We start from the raw sequence: 20,509 nt of genomic DNA on the forward strand, positions 1-20,509 counted from the left end.
CACTGCGGCATTCACTTCTATGGGGCTGATGGAAATAGCTCAGCTATTTCGGCAATCCCATAGAAATTAATAGAGGGTGGCTACCCATGCGTGGTCAGCTCTCCACCTCTTTGAGGGCTCAGTTTTAGAAATAGGTGCAGGTGCTGGAGGTTGGATCCGCAACTATCAGACATTGGGGTCATAACCTAGCAACAGGCCCCCAATGTATGAGATGAATAATCCCTTTAATGGGAACCTGTCATCAACTTTATGCAGATCTCACTGAGGGCAGCATAAAGTAGTGACAGAAATGCTGATGTCAGCGGTGTGTCACTCATCAGCTAAAAGTAAGTGGTTGCTGAGAACCAGCATCATAATCATTGCAGCCCAGGCCTTGAAAAGAGTCAAATCTACCTGAGAAGAGTCCTGGTTATACATAATCTCCTGCTCTCGCCCATCTGCTGATGATTGACAGTTCTCTCCTAGAGAGAAAGGGAGAAAACTCAGTAGAAGACTGTCAGCCATCAGCAGGTGGGCAGGAGAGCAGGACTCTTCTCAGGTGGCCATGACTCTTTTCCAGGCCCAGTCTGCAATGACTGTGATGTTGGTTCTCGGAAACCACTTACTTTTAAATGACCGACCGCTGAAATCAACTCACCTGTATTTACTTTATTCTACCATTAGACAAAGTTGATGACAGGTTCCCTTTAATGACTGTAAGCCTTTAAAGTCGTTCTCCGGTACTACTTAAAGGGGTTATGCCCGGATTGATGTAAAATAATGAAAATCAGACATCATATAGGACATGACAATACTTTTCTAACAAAGCCACAGGTAGCCCTGTACCTCACATGGGTCCAGAGATCTCCCAATTAATTGCTCCATTTGCTCTGCTAGATTATCTTCAGGCTGGCAGCAGAGAGGGTGTGTCCTTTCTGCTGCAGCTCTCTCCCTGTAACTGCCACAGCTTCTAACAGGACATATGGCTGGTGGCAGTTGAAGATTTAAACTGAGCATGTGCGACCAGTTCAGTGAGAAGGACAAAAAATAAGGAAAATAACAAACAGCAGGTGGCGCTATACACATACATTTTATTGAATAGCTCACTAGCTATACCAACTTTTTAATTACATGCAAATACAGAAGCATTCAGATCCAGGTGCTTTTTTTGAAAAATGTAGAGCATGTCGCATGACTCAACCTCTTTAATAAGGTTATTCCATAAATCATTTTCATACCAAAGACTGTTAATAGGTAGTGTAAACCCATTTTTAGTGTTTCTGGTGTAAACAAATATATACACTAAACAAAAATATAAACACAACACTTTTGGTTTTGCACCCATTTTGCATGAGCTGAACTGAAAGATCTGAAACCTTTTCTACATACACAAAAGACCCATTACTCTCAAATAATGTTCACAAATCTGTCTAAATCTGTGTTAGTGAGCACTTCTCCTTTGCCGAGATAATCCATCCCACCTCACAGGTGTGGCATATCAAGGTGCCGATTAGACAGCATGAATATTGCACAGGTGTGCCTTAGACTGCCCACAATAAAAGACCACTCTGAAATGTGCAGTTTGATCACACAGCACAATGCCACAGATGTCGCAACGTTTGAGGAAGCGTGTAATTGGCATGCTGACTGCAGGAATGTCTACCAGAGCTGTTGCATGTGCAATGAATGCTCATTTCTCTACCATAAGCCGTCTCCAAAGGCGTTTCAGAAAATTTGGCAGTACATTCAACCGGCCTCACAACCGCAGACCACGTGTAATCACACCAACCCAGGACTACCATATCCAGCATGTTCTGAGACCAGCCACCCGGACAGCCGCAGCAACAATCGGTTTGCATAACCAAAGAATTTCTGCACAAACTGTCAGAAACCGTCTCAGGGAAGCTCATCTGCATGCTCGTCTTCCTCATCGGGGTCTGGACCTGACTGCAGTTCGTCGTCGTAACCGACTTGAGTGGGCAAATGCTCACATTCAATGGCGTCTGGCACATTGGAGAGGCGTTCTGTTCAAGAATGAGTCTCGGTTTTCACTGTTCAGTGTAGATGGCAGAACAGTATGTGTGGCGTCTTGGGGGTGAGCGGTTTGCTGACATCAACGTTGTGGATCGAGTGGCCCATGGTGGCCGTGGGTGTATGGTAAGTCAGGCGTATTTTATGGACAACGAACACAGGTGCATTTTATCGATGGCATTTTGAATGCACAGAGATATCGAGACGAGATCCTGAGGCCCATTGTTGTGCCATTCATCCACGACTAGGGATGAGCGAACCTGAACTGTATAGTTCGGGTTCGTACCAAATTTTGGGGTGTCCGTGACACGGACCCGAACATTTTCGTATAAGTCCGGGTTCGGGTTCGGTGTTCGTTGCTTTCTTGGCGCTTTTTGAAAGGCTGCAAAGCAGCCAATCAACAAGCGTCATACTACAGGGTTTCCCAAGGGCATCCACCCAGCCCTTCCCCAGCAGTGGAAGACATAGAATGCACTGACGCACAACTACTTATGTTTCCTGATGATGAGGACATGGGAATACCACCTCAGCATGTCTCTGATGATGACGAAACACAGGTGCCAACTGCTGCGTCTTTCTGCAGTGTGCAGACTGAACAGGAGGTCAGGGATCAAGACTGGGTGGAAGACGATGCAGGGGACGATGAGGTCCTAGACCCCACATGGAATGAAGGTCGTGCCACTGACTTTCACAGTTCGGAGGAAGAGGCAGTGGTGAGACCGAGCCAACAGCGTAGCAAAAGAGGGAGCAGTGGGCAAAAGCAGAACACCCGCCGCCAAGAGACTCCGCCTGCTACTGACCGCCGCCATCTGGGACCGAGCACCCCAAAGGCAGCTTCAAGGAGTTCCCTGGCATGGCACTTCTTTAAACAATGTGCTGACGACAAGACCCGAGTGGTTTGCACGCTGTGCCATCAGAGCCTGAAGCGAGGCATTAACGTTCTGAACCTTAGCACAACCTGCATGACCAGGCACCTGCATGCAAAGCATGAACTGCAGTGGAGTAAACACCTTAAAACCAAGGAAGTCACTCAGGCTCCCCCTGCTACCTCTTCTGCTGCTGCCGCCTCGGCCTCTTCCTCCGCCTCTGGAGGAACGTTGGCACCTGCCGCCCAGCAAACAGGGGATGTACCACCAACACCACCACCACCTCCGTCACCAAGCATCTCAACCATGTCACACGGCAGCGTTCAGCTCTCCATCTCACAAACATTTGAGAGAAAGCATAAATTCCCACCTAGCCACCCTCGATCCCTGGCCCTGAATGCCAGCATTTCTAAACTACTGGCCTATGAAATGCTGTCATTTAGGCTGGTGGACACAGACAGCTTCAAACAGCTCATGTCGCTTGCTGTCCCACAGTATGTTGTTCCCAGCCGCCACTACTTCTCCAAGAGAGCCGTGCCTTCCCTGCACAACCAAGTATCCGATAAAATCAAGTGTGCACTGCGCAACGCCATCTGTAGCAAGGTCCACCTAACCACAGATACGTGGACCAGTAAGCACGGCCAGGGACGCTATATCTCCCTAACTGCACACTGGGTAAATGTAGTGGCAGCTGGGCCCCAGGCGGAGAGCTGTTTGGCGCACGTCCTTCCGCCACCAAGGATCGTAGGGCAACATTCTTTGCCTCCTGTTGCCACCTCCTCCTACTCAGCTTCCTCCTCCTCTTCTTCCACCTGCTCATCCAGTCAGCCACACACCTTCACCACCAACTTCAGCACAGCCCGGGGTAAACGTCAGCAGGCCATTCTGAAACTCATATGTTTGGGGGACAGGCCCCACACCGCACAGGAGTTGTGGCGTGGTATAGAACAACAGACCGACGAGTGGTTGCTGCCAGTGAGCCTCAAGCCCGGCCTGGTGGTGTGCGATAATGGGCGAAATCTCGTTGCAGCTCTGGGACTAGCCGGTTTGACGCACATCCCTTGCCTGGCGCATGTGCTGAATTTGGTGGTGCAGAAGTTCATTCACAACTACCCCGACATGTCAGAGCTGCTGCATAAAGTGCGGGCCGTCTGTTCGCGCTTCCGGCGTTCACATTCTGCCGCTGCTCGCCTGTCTGCGCTACAGCGTAACTTCGGCCTTCCCGCTCACCGCCTCATATGCGACGTGCCCACCAGGTGGAACTCCACCTTGCACATGCTGGACAGACTGTGCGAGCAGCAGCAGGCCATAGTGGAGTTTCAGCTGCAGCACGCACGGGTTAGTCGCACAGCGGAACAGCACCACTTCACCACCAATGACTGGGCCTCTATGCGAGACCTGTGTGCCCTGTTGCGCTGTTTCGAGTACTCCACCAACATGGCCAGTGGCGATGACGCCGTTATCAGCGTTACAATACCACTTCTATGTCTCCTTGAGAAAACACTTAGGGCGATGATGGAAGAGGAGGTAGCCCAGGAGGAGGAGGAGGAAGAGGGGTCATTTTTAGCACTTTCAGGCCAGTCTCTTCGAAGTGACTCAGAGGGAGGTTTTTTGCAACAGCAGAGGCCAGGTACAAATGTGGCCAGCCAGGGCCCACTACTGGAGGACGAGGAGGACGAGGATGAGGAGGAGGTGGAGGAGGATGAGGATGAAGCATGGTCACAGCGGGGTGGCACCCAACGCAGCTCGGGCCCATCACTGGTGCGTGGCTGGGGGGAAAGGCAGGACGATGACGATACGCCTCCCACAGAGGACAGCTTGTCCTTACCCCTGGGCAGCCTGGCACACATGAGCGACTACATGCTGCAGTGCCTGCGCAACGACAGCAGAGTTGCCCACATTTTAACGTGTGCGGACTACTGGGTTGCCACCCTGCTGGATCCACGGTACAAAGACAATGTGCCCACCTTACTTCCTGCACTGGAGCGTGATAGGAAGATGCGCGAGTACAAGCGCACGTTGGTAGACGCGCTACTGAGAGCATTTCCAAATGTCACAGGGGAACAAGTGGAAGCCCAAGGCAGAGGAGGAGCAAGAGGTCGTCAAGGCAGCTGTGTCACGGCCAGCTCCTCTGAGGGCAGGGTTAGCATGGCAGAGATGTGGAAAAGTTTTGTCAACACGCCACAGCTAACTGCTCCACCACCTGATACGCAACGTGTTAGCAGGAGGCAGCATTTCACTAACATGGTGGAACAGTACGTGTGCACACCCCTCCACGTACTGACTGATGGTTCGGCCCCATTCAACTTCTGGGTCTCTAAATTGTCCACGTGGCCAGAGCTAGCCTTTTATGCCTTGGAGGTGCTGGCCTGCCCGGCGGCCAGCGTTTTGTCTGAACGTGTATTCAGCACGGCAGGGGGCGTCATTACAGACAAACGCAGCCGCCTGTCTACAGCCAATGTGGACAAGCTGACGTTCATAAAAATGAACCAGGCATGGATCCCACAGGGACATTAACTACCTCCCCGTAACCATATATTATTGTACTCCAGGGCACTTCCTCATTCAATCCTATTTTTATTTTCATTTTACCATTATATTGCGAGGCAACCCAAAGTTGAATGAACCTCTCCTCTGTCTGGGTGCCGGGGCCTAAATATATGCCAATGGACTGTTCCAATGTTGGGTGACGTGAAGCCTTGCCTGATTCTCTGCTATGACATGCAGACTGATTCTCTGCTGACATGAAGCCAGATTCTCTGTTACGGGACCTCTCTCCTCTGCCTGGGTGCCTGGGCCTAAATATATGACAATGGACTGTTACAGTGGTGGCTGACGTGAAGCCTGATTCTCTGCTATGATATGAAGACTGATTCTCTGCTGACATGAAGCCAGATTCTGTGTTATGGGACCCCTCTCCTCTGCCTGGGTGCCGGGGCCTAAATTTATGACAATGGACTGTTACAGTGGTGGGTGACGTGAAGCCTGATTCTCTGCTATGATATGAAGACTGATTCTCTGCTGACATGAAGCCAGATTCTGTGTTATGGGACCCTTCTCCTCTGCCTGGGTGCCAGGACCTAAATTTATGACAATGGACTGTTACAGTGGTGGGTGACGTGAAGCCTGATTCTCTGCTATGATATGAAGACTGATTCTCTGCTGACATGAAGCCAGATTCTGTGTTATGGGACCCCTCTCCTCTGCCTGGGTGCCAGGACCTAAATTTATGACAATGGACTGTTACAGTGGTGGGTGACGTGAAGCCTGATTCTCTGCTATGATATGAAGACTGATTCTCTGCTGACATGAAGCCAGATTCTGTGTTATGGGACCCCTCTCCTCTGCCTGGGTGCCGGGGCCTAAATTTATGACAATGGACTGTTACAGTGGTGGCTGACGTGAAGCCTGATTCTCTGCTATGATATGAAGACTGATTCTCTGCTGACATGAAGCCAGATTCTGTGTTATGGGACCCCTCTCCTCTGCCTTGGTGTCGGGGCCTAAATTTATGACAATGGACTGTTACAGTGGTGGGTGACGTGAAGCCTTATTCTCTGCTATGATATGAAGACTGATTCTCTGCTGACATGAAGCCAGATTCTGTGTTATGGGACCCCTCTCCTCTGCCTGGGTGCCGGGGCCTAAATTTATGACAATGGACTGTTACAGTGGTGGGTGACGTGAAGCCTGATTCTCTGCTATGATATGAAGACTGATTCTCTGCTGACACGAAGCCAGATTCTGTGTTATGGGACCCCTCTCCTCTGCCTGGGTGCCAGGACCTAAATTTATGACAATGGACTGTTACAGTGGTGGGTGACGTGAAGCCTGATTCTCTGCTATGATATGAAGACTGATTCTCTGCTGACATGAAGCCAGATTATGTGTTATGGGACCCCTCTCCTCTGCCTGGGTGCCGGGGCCTAAATTTATGACAATGGACTGTTACAGTGGTGGGTGACGTGAAGCCTGATTCTCTGCTATGATATGAAGACTGATTCTCTGCTGACATTAAGCCAGATTCTGTGTTATGGGACCCCTCTCCTCTGCCTGGGTGCCGAGGCCTAAATTTATGACAATGGACTGTTACAGTGGTGGGTGACGTGAAGCCTGATTCTCTGCTATGATATGAAGACTGATTCTCTGCTGACATTAAGCCAGATTCTGTGTTATGGGACCCCTCTCCTCTGCCTGGGTGCCGGGGCCTAAATTTATGACAATGGACTGTTACAGTGGTGGGTGACGTGAAGCCAGATTCTCTGCTATGGGACCTCTCTCCAATTGATATTGGTTAATTTTTATTTATTTTATTTTTATTTTTATTAATTTCCCTATCCACATTTGTTTGCAGGGGATTTACCTACATGTTGCTGCCTTTTGCAGCCCTCTAGCTCTTTCCTGGGCTGTTTTACAGCCTTTTTAGTGCCGAAAAGTACGGGTCCCCATTGACTTCAATGGGGTTCGGGACGAAGTTCGGATCGGGTTCGGATCCCGAACCCGAACATTTCCGGGATGTTCGGACGAACTTCTCGAACCCGAACATCCAGGTGTTCGCTCAACTCTATCCACGACCATCACCTTATGTTGCAGAATGATAATGCACTGCCCCATATTGCAAGGATCTGTACACAATTCCTGGAAGCTGAAAACATCCCAGTTCTTGCATGGCCAGCATACTCACCGGACATGTCACCCATTGAGCATGTTTGGGATGCTCTGGATCGGCGTATACGACAGCTTGTTCCAGTTCCTGCCAATATTCTGCAACTTCGCACAGCTATTGAAGAGGAGTGGACCAACATTCCACAGGCCACAATCAACAACCTCATCAACTCTATGCGACGGAGATGTGTTGCACTGCGTGAGGCAAATGGTGGCCACACCAGATACTGACTGGTTTTCTGACCTCCCCCAGTAAGGCAAAACTGTGCAAATTTCAGAGTGGCATTTTATTGTGGGCAGTCTAAGGCACACCTGTGCAATATTCATGCTGTCTAATTAGCACCTTGATATGCCACACCTGTGAGGTGGGATGGATTATCTCGGCAAAGGAGAAGTGCTCACTGACACAGATTTAGACAGATTTGTGAACAATATTTGAGAGTAATGGGTCTTTTGTGTATGTAGAAAATGTTTCAGATCTTTGAGTTCAGCTTATGCAAAATGGGAGCAAAACCAAAAGTGTTGCGTTTATATTTTTGTTCAGTGTATATTTAATATTTTTTGAGCTCTGTGGCTTTCTCAAACAGCTGATCCGCAGGGGTGCCAGGAGTTGGACCCCTGCTGATCTCATATTGATGACCAATCCTGAGGATAGGCTATCAATATGAAAATGCCGGAGAACCCCTTTAAATGTCATTATCACATTGTTAATTCATGATTTACACCAGTGTTCCTCAAACTGTGCGGCAGGATCTACTGGTGAGGCACGAGTGGGAGGCTTGAGCATCATGTGGTCATCTCGTGATCACAAGCGTTTCTCTGGCTGCAACAATCTCTGGGTCTGAAATATAATTAGGGGCATCACTAACACTGGGCACATGCCTGGATAATAGACCTGACGCCCTGGATCGCATGCCCTCAGGACATGTCATATCCTAGCGCAGATGGTGCAGCTATGTCACAGCATTGTGCTCTAAGGTGCTGATGGCACAGGAAGGGAAAAGCCCCACTCGTGTGAAGAGTCACTAGTATTGTCTGGGCGCACATAGGGGATTATTACTACTGTGGGGGCAAAAAGTAGTGTGCAATGCATAGGTGGAAAAACGCTAAGCAAATCCACAAAAAAATCTGCGACAATTCCACGTGTAATCCTTGCAGATTTTGTCAGAGATCCCGCAGAAGAATTTGCTCTGCAGCAATTTACGTCCTGGGTGGACGACCCCTAATTCTGCCCTGATATTACTATAGGCAGCAAAAACAGCTTTGCATACAACGCGATTCTTGCTGTGAAAACTACAAGGATCTCAAAACAACCATGACAGACCCCCATTATAAGTCAGTGGGGGCAATTAAAAAAAAAAAAAAATGCTAAATTAACAAATTTGATATCTACAAAGAGGCTCCAGGTCTTCATAATTATTACCCTGTGTACCAATAGGCGTTACAGATTAAATCTAATCACAAACTCGTGCTTTCGTTGGCTGCCGTGGGGTTGCATTCACTATTAGATTAAAGGGGTCGTCTGGGAACTGATATTGATGACCTATCCAGGACCCCCTAGACCCCGCCGATCAGCTGTTAGAAGAGGCTGGCACTCCATGAGCGCTGCGGCCTTTTCCTAGACCAGTGACGTCACCTTACATCGGTCACATTTGCAGCTCAATCTCATTAAAGTGAATAGGACCGAGCTGCAATGCCAAGCACTGCCACTATACTATGTACGGCGCTGGGCTTGGAGAAATGCCGTGAGCCGCTGTGCCCTTCAGAGCTCCAGTGAAGTCTGCGGCTCCCTGAAAAAGCTGATCAGTAGGGGTGCCGGGACTTGGACCCCCACCGATGTGAGGATAGGTCATCATTATTAATTCCTGGATAACCCTTTTAAGGTCAAATGGTCCGACCACACAGTACAGGCAGCACCTACTGACTTTTCATGTGAATATTAGCTGAAGTGGGTGGGCTTGGACTTCCACGTATAGCCGGCCACAGCTCAACCAGACCCTTAGGTCTTTCCACTCTATAGTTATTATTGGCGTGGCCAGGCTGTCTATTACGATTTCCATCTATGGTTCCTTTTCCGTAGGTTGACCACAATGAAAGGGAACATGATTTTCTGTGGAAGTTCTACAAAGCCCAGAAGACCTCCTGACTAATAACGGGGTGTGGTCCTCACCATATCTGCATTGCTTTATTCCGGACCCAACATGGCGCTACCACATGCCATCTACTGAATGCTATTGGGCACTTTATGCATACTCTTGTTGAGTCCTTAGCCAATGAATCTCTGTCACAGTTTTTAACTCTTTCTGTGGTTATCAGAATTATATATGGCTAATGAGCTGCCTCCATGAGCAGCGCTTGGGCCTCTCCACCCCCATAATGAGGATTTTCCACTAGCATTGTCCTGTTATTAGTATGGCAGGTAGTACTGACTCCCCTCACCCTTATGTTATTTCTCTTTTGGAGATTTTAGATTAATAGAACTTGCATAATTTGGGAGCACATCATAATGGGTGATAATATCTACAACATAATTTATGGCACAGGCCCATATAATACCAATCAAGTATGGGCACTGCTATAGGGTGCACAGGTAACAGTCACACCTGGGTTCTGATGCCAGAGAGGGCCACAATGTCTCACTGCCGCCTAGGAAGGGCAGTCCCATATGGTAGTAGATGTTACATGCAGACCTATGTAACACCACAGATAACACTGAAACATCGCTCTAAGGATAGATAATGTAGTAGATGTTACATGCAGACCTATGTAACACCACAAATAACAGTGAGACATCGCTCTAAGGATAGATAATGTAGTAGATCAGGCAAAATTCGTAAAACACCAAAAAAGTAATTGTCATAAATATCTTGCATGGAGTTATTCGTATAACACCTAAAATGCTCAAAAAGCTTCCACACAAATAGTTATAATTAATAAGTTCATTTATTAAACATCCATTAACAGTACATTAATAAAAACATACAAAAAAGCAGCAGTCATGGAACACGGCAGTGCTACAAACAAATGTATAAAAACAGAGAGAGCTCCAGACATTAAGGGACTAGTACCCCCCCCCCCCCCCCCACACACACACACACACACACAATGAAGGCAGTATCAGCTGAGTGGGGCTCGTATAGCAAGGTGCACCCAGAACATCAATAGCAATACACCGCAACCATATAAAGCGGTGTAGGCCTGCGTGCACCCCCACACAGCAGAAACTGCAAGAGGAGAAAAAAGTACAAAAATACACAGAGTGCAGCAAATCACATATCTTACTGACCCTGGTCTGAAGGAGCCGTCCGACGATCGTTTCGCTTTACAAGAGGAAGCGTAAAGCGAAACGATCGTCGGACGGCTCCTTCAGACCAGGGTCAGTAAGATATGTGATTTGCTGCACTCTGTGTATTTTTGTACTTTTTTCTCCTCTTGCAGTTTCTGCTGTGTGGGGGTGCACGCAGGCCTACACCGCTTTATATGGTTGCGGTGTATTGCTATTGATGTTCTGGGTGCACCTTGCTATACGAGCCCCACTCAGCTGATACTGCCTTCATTGTGTGTGGGGGGGATACTAGTCCTTTATGGTCTGGAGCTCTCTCTGTTTTTATACATTTGTTTGTAGCACTGCCGTGTTCCCATGACCAGCGTATTGTCCAGTCGTTTTACCTCCCACTCTCCCCTCCTTCCCCAAATAAAGACACAACTCCACTGGTGGATTTTATTGGCCACAGCAGCCATTTATTTATTAATACTAATAATTTAAGCATAAATAACATATAACATAACCAATCCAAGGCCTTCCCACCTGAAGGCCCCCCGCCCAAGAAAAAACTTCCAGACCACAGAGAAACATGCCCAGCACGGAGAGGGTCCTTGGAGCCCCGTAAAACCTGACGGGTAACAGCCCGTGCCCTCAATTAAATTACCTCCAGCCGATAAACGCCAAGTCGGAGGCAGAACCGGTAACCATGGGCAACAACTGTGGGGCAGATACCCGCCATATCACACCCAAACATCCAATACCTGGGGAGTCCAGAGCCCTTTTGGCTCCCTCCCCACCACGCCAGACTCACCATAACCACCAACTCCAAGGACCCACCCCCGCCATGGCCGCTATGACAATGCCGTCCCTGCTTGACCAAAATCCACCCATAAACCACATCAACCATGACCGCCGCTAGCTTCCCCACCCAACCAGCAGCCAACGGGTGGGTGGGAGGGGGCTGCTGAAAAACTGTTGTCCCACACGAGATGACCCTGATCCCGCCTCCCGCTGCCCTTTTTAAACCCTACACTCCTCCCCTAACGTCCCCCCACCCCCCATCCTTGCAATACCCCTTAACCCTAAGCCTCCCAACTCACTCCCTCCAAACGCCTGTCATGCCAGGCCTACCCCCAGTCTTGCAGCCTTAAGTCCGGCCTGTGCTTGACTGCTGCATTTTTGTGTGTTTTATTAATGTACTGTTAATGGATGTTTAATAAATGAACTTATTGATTATAACTATAATGTAGTAGATGTCACCTGCAGTCTTATGTAACACCCCAGATAACACAGTGATAACTCTCCAAGAACAGATAATGTAGTAGATGTCACCTGCAGTCCTATGTAACACCACAAATAACACTGAAATATATCTCTAAGGACAGATAATTTAGCAGATATTACCTGCAATCCTATGTAACACCAAAAATAACACTGAGACATCTCTCTAAGAACAGAAAATGTAATCCATGTTACCTGCAGTCCTATGTAACACCACAGATAACACAGTGATAACTCTCCAAAAACAGATAATGTAGTAGATGTCACCTGCAATCCTATGTAACACCACAAATAACACTGAGACATCTCTCTAAGGACAGAAAATGTAATACATGTTACCTGCAGTCCTATGTAACACCACAGATAACACAGTGATAACTCTCCAAGAACAGATAATGTAGTAGATGTCACCTGCAGTCCTATGTAACACTACCGATAACACTGAGATATCTCTTTAAGGACAGATTTTGTAGTAGATGTTAGTTTATTATTCTAATTTTAACATCTGAAAATAAATAGGTGAGATAAGAATATTTTCTTTTTTCATTTAGTTATATAGTAGATATTCTCCTGAGAAAACCAATCCTCACTTTTACTTCAGGTTTATTAATGTTTTTGATTGACAGACACTGACGGCACTGTAGTTGTTCAATAATAAAATAAATCTTCAAAAATAATAACTTGCCTACCAAATGTGCACACAGTGCAACTGAGTCCTACAGGAGGCTCTCTGGTCACAGCGAATGGTCTGACTGAGAGGTAAGTTGTTTGCCGAGCTAAAAGTCCAAACAAAGAGGAAGTTAAAGGCTTTCTGTCACCTGAAAAATGGGTATTAAGCTGGCTGGCATTAGCGATGGGCTAATGTCAACTGAACATATTAGTGCCAACTTCACTGCCTAAGGCTACTTTCACACTTGCGGCAGAGAGATCGGGCAAGCAGTGCCGTCGCCGAAACTGCCTGCCGGATCAGGCAAAATGTATGCTAACTGATGGCATTAGTAAGACTGATCAGGATCCTTATCAGTCTTAAAAATGCCTGATCAGTCGAAAAAAAGCATTGAAATGCCAGATCCATCTTTCCGGTGTCATCCGGCAAAACGGATCCGGCATTTATTTTTTTCACCTGAATGCCGGATCCAGCTCTAATACATTCCTATGGGAAAAAATTACGGATCCGGCATTCAGGCAAGTCTTCAGTTTTTTTCGGCGGAGATAAAACCGTAGCATGCTGCGGTTTTCTCTTTTGCCTGATCAGTCAAAATGACTGAACTGAAGACATCCTAATGCAAACTGAACGGATTACTCTCCATTCAGAATGCATGGGGATAAAACTGATCAGTTCTTTTTCGTTATAGAGCCCCTGTGACGGAACTCTATGCCGGAAAAGAAAAACGCAAGTGTGAAAGTACTCTAAAGCCTATATTGAGATAAACTAACTTTTATAATATGCTCCTAAAGGCTCCGTTTGCCCACCTCTTTTCACGCCCTTCTTCTCTTGATTGCCAGGGCCAGTGCAGTGCTGCTCTCTTCCCGCCGGCCATGTCTGCAGTGTAAATCTCGCGTCGTTCAGTATTCGGCGCAGGTGCAGTGAGGAAGTCAGCAGCCGCCGAGCGTCCTTCCCTCACTGCGCCGAATACTGAATGGCGCTAGATTTACCATATTTTTCGCCCCATAATACGCAAGGGAAATACCCTTGCGTCTTATGGGGCGAATGCTTCCATTTTACATCGCAGTCTGCTATGCTGCAGCATCGCAGCCTGCGATGTATGAGCGGGGAGAGAGGAGGGGCTAGAGTCTGGAACTAGGGGCGGGGCCCGGTGCAGTCACTGTACTCTTACAACGGGCCCCGCCTCCCACTTTATGAACGAAGCAGGAGGAGCAGGCGTGCGACATCAGTGAGTGACGTTACTGCTGCCGTCCGCTCTGCCTGCTATGGAAGCTTGTTAGTAAGTGCTGTACGGATACAGGGGAACAGGGGAGAGCGCAGCTTTAGTTAAACTTATTAACAGGTTAAGGATTAATATCTAGAAATTCTGCGGTGAGCAATGCCATCCACAGATCCCCCCATAGCAGTGCCATCCACAGATGCACCTCCCCATAACAGTGCCATCCACAGATCCCCCATAACAGTGCCATCCACAGATCCCCCATAACAGTGCCATCCACAGATCCCCCACATGACAGTGCGTCATCCACAGATCCCCCATAATAGTGTCATGCACAGACCACCATTAGTTCAAAACCCATCAAAAGCACACCTTTTGGTAAAAAAAATATTTCTTATTTCCCTCCTCAAAAACTTAGGTGCGTCTTATAGGCCGGTGCGTTTTATAGGGGGAAAAATACGGTACACTGCAGAGATGGCCGGCGGGAGGAGAGCAGCGCTGCCCTGGCCCTGTCAATCAAGAGAAGAAGGGCGTGAAAAGAGGTGAGCAAATGAAGCCTCTAGGAGCAGGTGCAACGCTAATTAACATATTATAAAAGTTTGTTTTTCTTAATAAAGGCGTTAGGCAGTGAGATGGCACTAATATAGTTATGTTCAGCTGACATTAGCACATCGCTAATGTCAGCCAGCTTAAGGAGCTTGAAGGAGCTCACGAGCGGACCCGAACGCTTCCGTCCAGCCCTGATGCAGTCTGAATGGATGCGGATCCGCTCAGACTGCATCAGTCTGGCGGCGTTCAGCCTCCGCTCCGCTCGCCTCTGCACGGACAGGCGGACAGCTGAACGCTGCTTGCAGCGTTCGGGTGTCCGCCTGGCCGTGCGGAGGCGTGCGGATCCGTCCAGACTTACAATGTAAGTCAATGGGGACGGATCCGTTTGAAGATGCCACAATATGGCTCAATCTTCAAGCGGATCCGTCCCCCATTGACTTTACATTGAAAGTCTGGACGGATCCGTACGAGGCTATTTTCACACTTAGCTGTTATATGCTAATATAATGCAGACGGATCCGTTCTGAACGGAGCCTCCGTCTGCATTATTATGATCGGATCCGTTCAGAACGGATCCGATCGATTGCTAGTGTGAAAGTAGCCTTAATACGCATTTTTCAGGTGACAGAAAAACCTTTAAAGGCTCTGGACAAGAAGCAGAAAACATGGAGTGACTTCAAAAAATTACATCCATAAAACCATCCACCACTTTATATAAAAATAATACATAGAATATTCACATATTGGTTATTAATAGGTGATACAAAATGTTGATGGAAGGGAAATTCAATAGGACAGTCCAAAAATACAAGTCATTTTGTGGGTCCAGCACCATAAACATCTCTTTGGAACATTTTCAGTCTTCATTACAACTAATGTTGAGTGAATCTAAGTCAAAAGAATTGACTTTCAGAAAAAAAAATTGAATTGCCACAAAGCCAATTTTCCTTGCACTTCATAGTAATGAATCTATTTATCCTGAAATGGCGGTCAAAAAAAATACATACTCACCTCATCGATTTGCTCGTGTAGAGCCCGTTGTGGCCATCTTGATTCGTGACGTGTGACATTACCACGTCAGCACGCTGGCTGGGCGCAGTGAAATCATCAGACACCACGAGATTTTGCACGGTTTCTTTAATCTACATAGCCACAATGGCCTCTACGCGAGCAAATGGATGAGGTGAGTATTGTGACACAGTGAGAGGTTTTCTCTGGGAAAACAGGTATCTTCCTCCCAGCATGTGCTGCTGGGCTGATTTACAGCCAGGTGAGGTCAAATACCGACTGCTCCGGGTTTTGGCAGCACCTGACTGTCCTTAAATAGTCAGCTGGACTCAGAAACCATGTCTCTGTGTTGGGATCTGGGAACCTTGTGTCTGGATGAAGGCTTGCTACCTGTTTGGCGTGAAAACTGTTTGGTGCTGCTATGGTCAAGGACTCTTTGAGGCATAATTGCCGCATGGTGTGAATTACTACCGATACCGCAAAATTACTTTTTTTTGAATATGACTGCTTGTTTTGTCACTTGCCTAAAGTGTGAATAAAACACTGAACTGTTTGAGCCAAAGAACTTGTTGTTGCCTATATACTGCGTCCGCTAATCCTGTCTACCAGAGCGAAACCCCACAGTATGTATTTTTTTTCAACCCTGATTAACCACTGAAAGGCAATTTGTTAGGACTTTATAAGAACTGTAGCTTGATGGTGACATGATGGGTGATAAATATCTTCTAACTCAATCATGTGACAAGTTCGGGGCTGCCACTGTTTCCTATCTCTGTAAGATGCGGTGAGGTTATATTTATTCAAGAATGTGTCATTGGGTTATTCAGTAAAACAAGTTAGTTTCCGAAGTTGCATCAACATCTTATAGATTGCAAATTATTTAGAGAAAAACTTTTGCAGATGGATATTTCTGCACCATCTCATAAGTATTTTTTTGCCAACTCCTAGGACCTTATGGTCATTATACCTACAGAATGTATATTCTAGGGTGGCATCCTCCATATGTACCCTAAGAGGTCCTTGGCTTTCTGGAGCATGGCTTAGGCAAGGTGCTGAATCTCCTTAAAACTTATTAGCTGCATGGGAAATAAATAGGCAAAGAGGTATCTCCCAAGGAAGAGAACCATCTCACCAGCACCACCTATTGGAGCTGGCTCCTTATGAGTCAAGATCTGACAGTTTAACAATCCTTGGGATTTGACAAGGCAATATAGCCAGGCCAGATATACAGAGATACCTCTCTCGAGCAATGCATAGTCCCCAAGCGACAACTTAGTTTCCTCTTATGTACAGCCAGCTGAAACCAACAATGAGCCCCTAGTAAAATCCATCCGTAAATCCTGATTATTGTGCTTACATCATAAAGGTCCTCAGTTACATGATACATGCCCAGTTGCATGTTCTTGTTTCTGTATTACGCACTACATTTAGATTTGTTTAAAAAGGTGTTCCGAGCTTAGAAAAACATGGGTGTTTAGTTCCAAAAATAGCACTATGGGTTGTGTGTGGTATTGCCACCATGGACAAGGGTGGTGCTGTTTTAGGAAGAAAGCAGTCATGTTATTCTAATCCTGGACAACCTCTTTAACTGTGTTCTCTTATTATAGCGCAGGGACGTTCATCCATGTGCAGGGCTGCGCCTTCAACCTATATGAGTAGGTAAAGGATTAGAACCAGTAGTATAGTTATAGAGAGTGACTGTTGGGGTCCCTGGTACCCTGGATCCAAGCTTTCCAGCTGCCTATATACTAGTGAACTGCATGATTCCCAAAACTCTAGGACCTATATTAAAAGTTGTAGCTTGCATACTTTAACCCTTTAAAAAATGCATGTTCTGGCTGGGGACATGATTTGGATTATATTCAAGCTTCCCCAAGCACTCAGGTGCTGCTACTCGCTCTAAGGAGCACATTCTGCTGTCCTCTCAGAGCTGGTGGGCTTGGCAGTCTGCCAGTACTATACTGGTCTAGACTTCCCTTGACAAACTTGTAACCAGCCTCAGGAGAGCTGAGATTCATAAATAAAGTATACTTCTTCTCTCGTGTGCCTTTCAATATTAGGATCAGCCCAACGTTTGTGTGTATTAGTTCAGTTCTTCTCTCCAGTGTCTGAGATGATTAGGTTGGCAGCCTTCCAGCCCTAAGCTCTGGATGGAGGAGGGGCCCCTGCACGAAATTAGACTTTCACTGAGCTCAGGAGTGAGCCAGAGAAGAAAGATGCACTCACTTCTGTCCATCTAGCTGTCTCTCCGCTGTTAAGGACGGCATTCACTTAGTAACAGTGAGTGTACAGTAACATTTCTAGAAGGGAGAGCTCTAGTGGCAGGGATTTCAAAAAGAGTTCTAGGTTAAATAACATGAACATTTTTAATTTGCACATTTCCGATTCACCTAAAGTGATCATTAAGAATAAATTGTCTGAAAAGTTAGCGGCCATTTAAGACCTGATGTAATATCAGTAGTGATGAGCGAAGTATTCCAAAATTCGATTCGGCTGATTTGCCGAATTTTACAGTACATAAAATTCACTTTGTGACAAATTACTGTCACGAGGCGCATTTCTTTGTAAGCAGTGGGTGCAATGATGGGGAGCGGCGATTGCGCCATCGCCCGTAATTGTACCTCTCAGAGGCCTCTGATAGTAAAACCAGAGTGTTAAATTTTTTAAAAAAACTTTAACAATCATACTTACCTCATCCATTTACTCGTGACGGGTCGGTTGCCGCCATCTCGTTTAAAGATCTGGTGCGAAATTCCACATGGCCCGTGACTGGCCACGTCACCGCGCACAGGATTTCATGCGAGATCTTCAAGCAAGATGGTGGCGACTGGCCCATTGCAAGTAAATGGATGAGGTGAGTATGATTTTTTTTATTATTTTTTTTACACCATTTCAAATAAAACTGATTCGCTACCACAAAACATAAGGAAATTCAGCTTTGTGGCAAACAGAATTTATCCTGAAATTTGGATCGAAGTCCACTTTGTGGACTTTGATTCGCTCAACACTAAACGTCAGTACCTGCCCCCTCCGCAATTATTGCATATCATTTATAGCACTACAACTCCCACAATGCCCTGCTGTAGGCTGATAGCTGTAGGCTGTTCGGGCATGCTGGGACTTGTAGTTTTGCAACAGGGCTGCAGGTTGAGCATGCCTGATTTATAGTATTAGCAACCTCTTTTGTGGATGTTATTGCCCGCTCGGTTCCTGCCATAACTACATCTCTATTAGGCCTCTTTCACACGGGCGTTGCGGGAAAATGTGCGAGTGTGTTACGGGAACACCCGCGATTTTTCTGTGCGAGTGCAAAACATTGTAATGCGTTTTGCACTTGCGTGAAAAAAATCGTGCATGTTTGGTACCCAAACCGGAACTTCTTCACAGAAGTTTGAGCTTGGGATCGGTGTTCTGTAGATTGTATTATTTTCCCTTATAACATGGTTATAAGGGAAAATAATAGCATTCTGAATACAGAATGCATAGTTAAATAGCGCTGGAGGGGTTAAAAAAATAAAAAAATTATTTAACTCACCTCAGTCCACTTGTTCGCGTAGCCGGCATCTCCTTCTGTCTCCTTTGCTGAACAGGACCTGGGGTGAGCATTCATTACATGAAAAGGACCTGTGATGACGTCACTCCGGTCATCACATGGTCCGTCACATGATCTTTTGCCATGGTGATGGATCATGTGATGGAACATGTGATGACCGGAGTGACGTCATCACAGGTCCTGTTCATGTAATTAATGCTCACCCCAGGTCCTGTTCAGCAAAGGAGACAGAAGGAGATGCCGGGCTATGCGAACAAGTGGACTAAGGTGAGTTAAATAATTTTTATTTATTTTTTTAACCCCTCCAGCGCTATTTGACTATGCATTCTGTATTCAGAATGCTATTATTTTCCCTTATAGCCAAGTAAATGCCCAAATACTCAGGGGTCATTTATCAAACTGGTGTAATGTAGAACCTTTAATTTTGGACACTTCCTTTGGAAAATGAAAGGTGGAATCTGATTGGTTGCTATGGGCAACTAAGACAGTTCTACTTTACACCAGTTTTATCAAAGTCAGCTTGTAGTTTATATAAATTGTCCATAGACTGCACAATACTACAAAGAAAAAGTGCTATTAATCCCGTCCTCGATATCATTAATAAATACATTAAATAATAAAAGGGCCCAGCACTGAATCTTGGGGTACACCACTTATAACTGGGGACCATTCGGAATAGGAATCATTGACCACAACTCTCTGGACACGGTCCTTCAGCCAGTTTTCAATCCAGTTACAGACTATACTTTCCAAGCCAATAGACCTTACTTTACCTATTAAATATCTATGAGGGACATTATTAAAAGCCTTTGCAAAAACCAAGAACACTACATCCACAGCCGCTAATCAGATTAGTCAAGTTAGACAACTTCTGTCCAATTGAAGTGACTCCACTACAGTCCGCTACACAATGGATGGAGTTGTGAAGTTCTAGCGCAGAGTTCCAGAACCCGAGCTGCAGCCAATCAGATATTGATGACCTATCCTGACTATAGACCATCAATATAAAATAACCAGAAAACCGCCTTCAGACAGGTTTACCTGCAACCCTATGTGATGGCATGATTAATTGTGATAAATGACAAACAGCTCTTCTACGTGCGCCTGTGAATCTCTGGAAAAAAAACTGGTTGAAAAAGAGGGATACTTACCTGCTTTCGTCTCTTTGAAGCAACTCAACTTCCTCATGCCCATCGCCGCCATTCTCCTTGGTACCCCTCGCTGTCACACTGCAGCAACCCATACCAGGACAGTGGTGTCAGCGTGCTCTGAGGATCAGCGAAACCTCATAGACACATAGGCAAGTGGGAGATGTGGGGAGAGGTGGGATTGCCTCACACATCCTTCCTCTACAAATCACAACTGTGAGGAGAGGGGGAGCCGGACAGAGACAATATGCTAGAAAATTCAGAAACCGGTAGTGTGA

The 20,509-nt window shown here is 46.5% G+C and overlaps 1 protein-coding gene across 1 annotated transcript in view; it reads right to left on the bottom strand.

Annotated features, from left to right (window-relative positions):
* Positions 1 to 20,509, bottom strand: part of LOC122926752 (probable pleckstrin homology domain-containing family N member 1) — a 71,909-nt gene extending 51,400 nt beyond the window's left edge. Inside the window, exon 1 of the mRNA XM_044278230.1 lies at positions 20,235 to 20,509. Coding sequence (XP_044134165.1) covers positions 20,235 to 20,326 — 92 coding nt within the window. The 5' untranslated portion in view covers positions 20,327 to 20,509. The remainder of the gene's footprint in view (positions 1 to 20,234) is intronic.

Source organism: Bufo gargarizans, chromosome 2 (assembly GCF_014858855.1).
Source record: "Bufo gargarizans isolate SCDJY-AF-19 chromosome 2, ASM1485885v1, whole genome shotgun sequence".
Classification (NCBI taxonomy): Eukaryota; Metazoa; Chordata; class Amphibia; order Anura; family Bufonidae; genus Bufo; species Bufo gargarizans.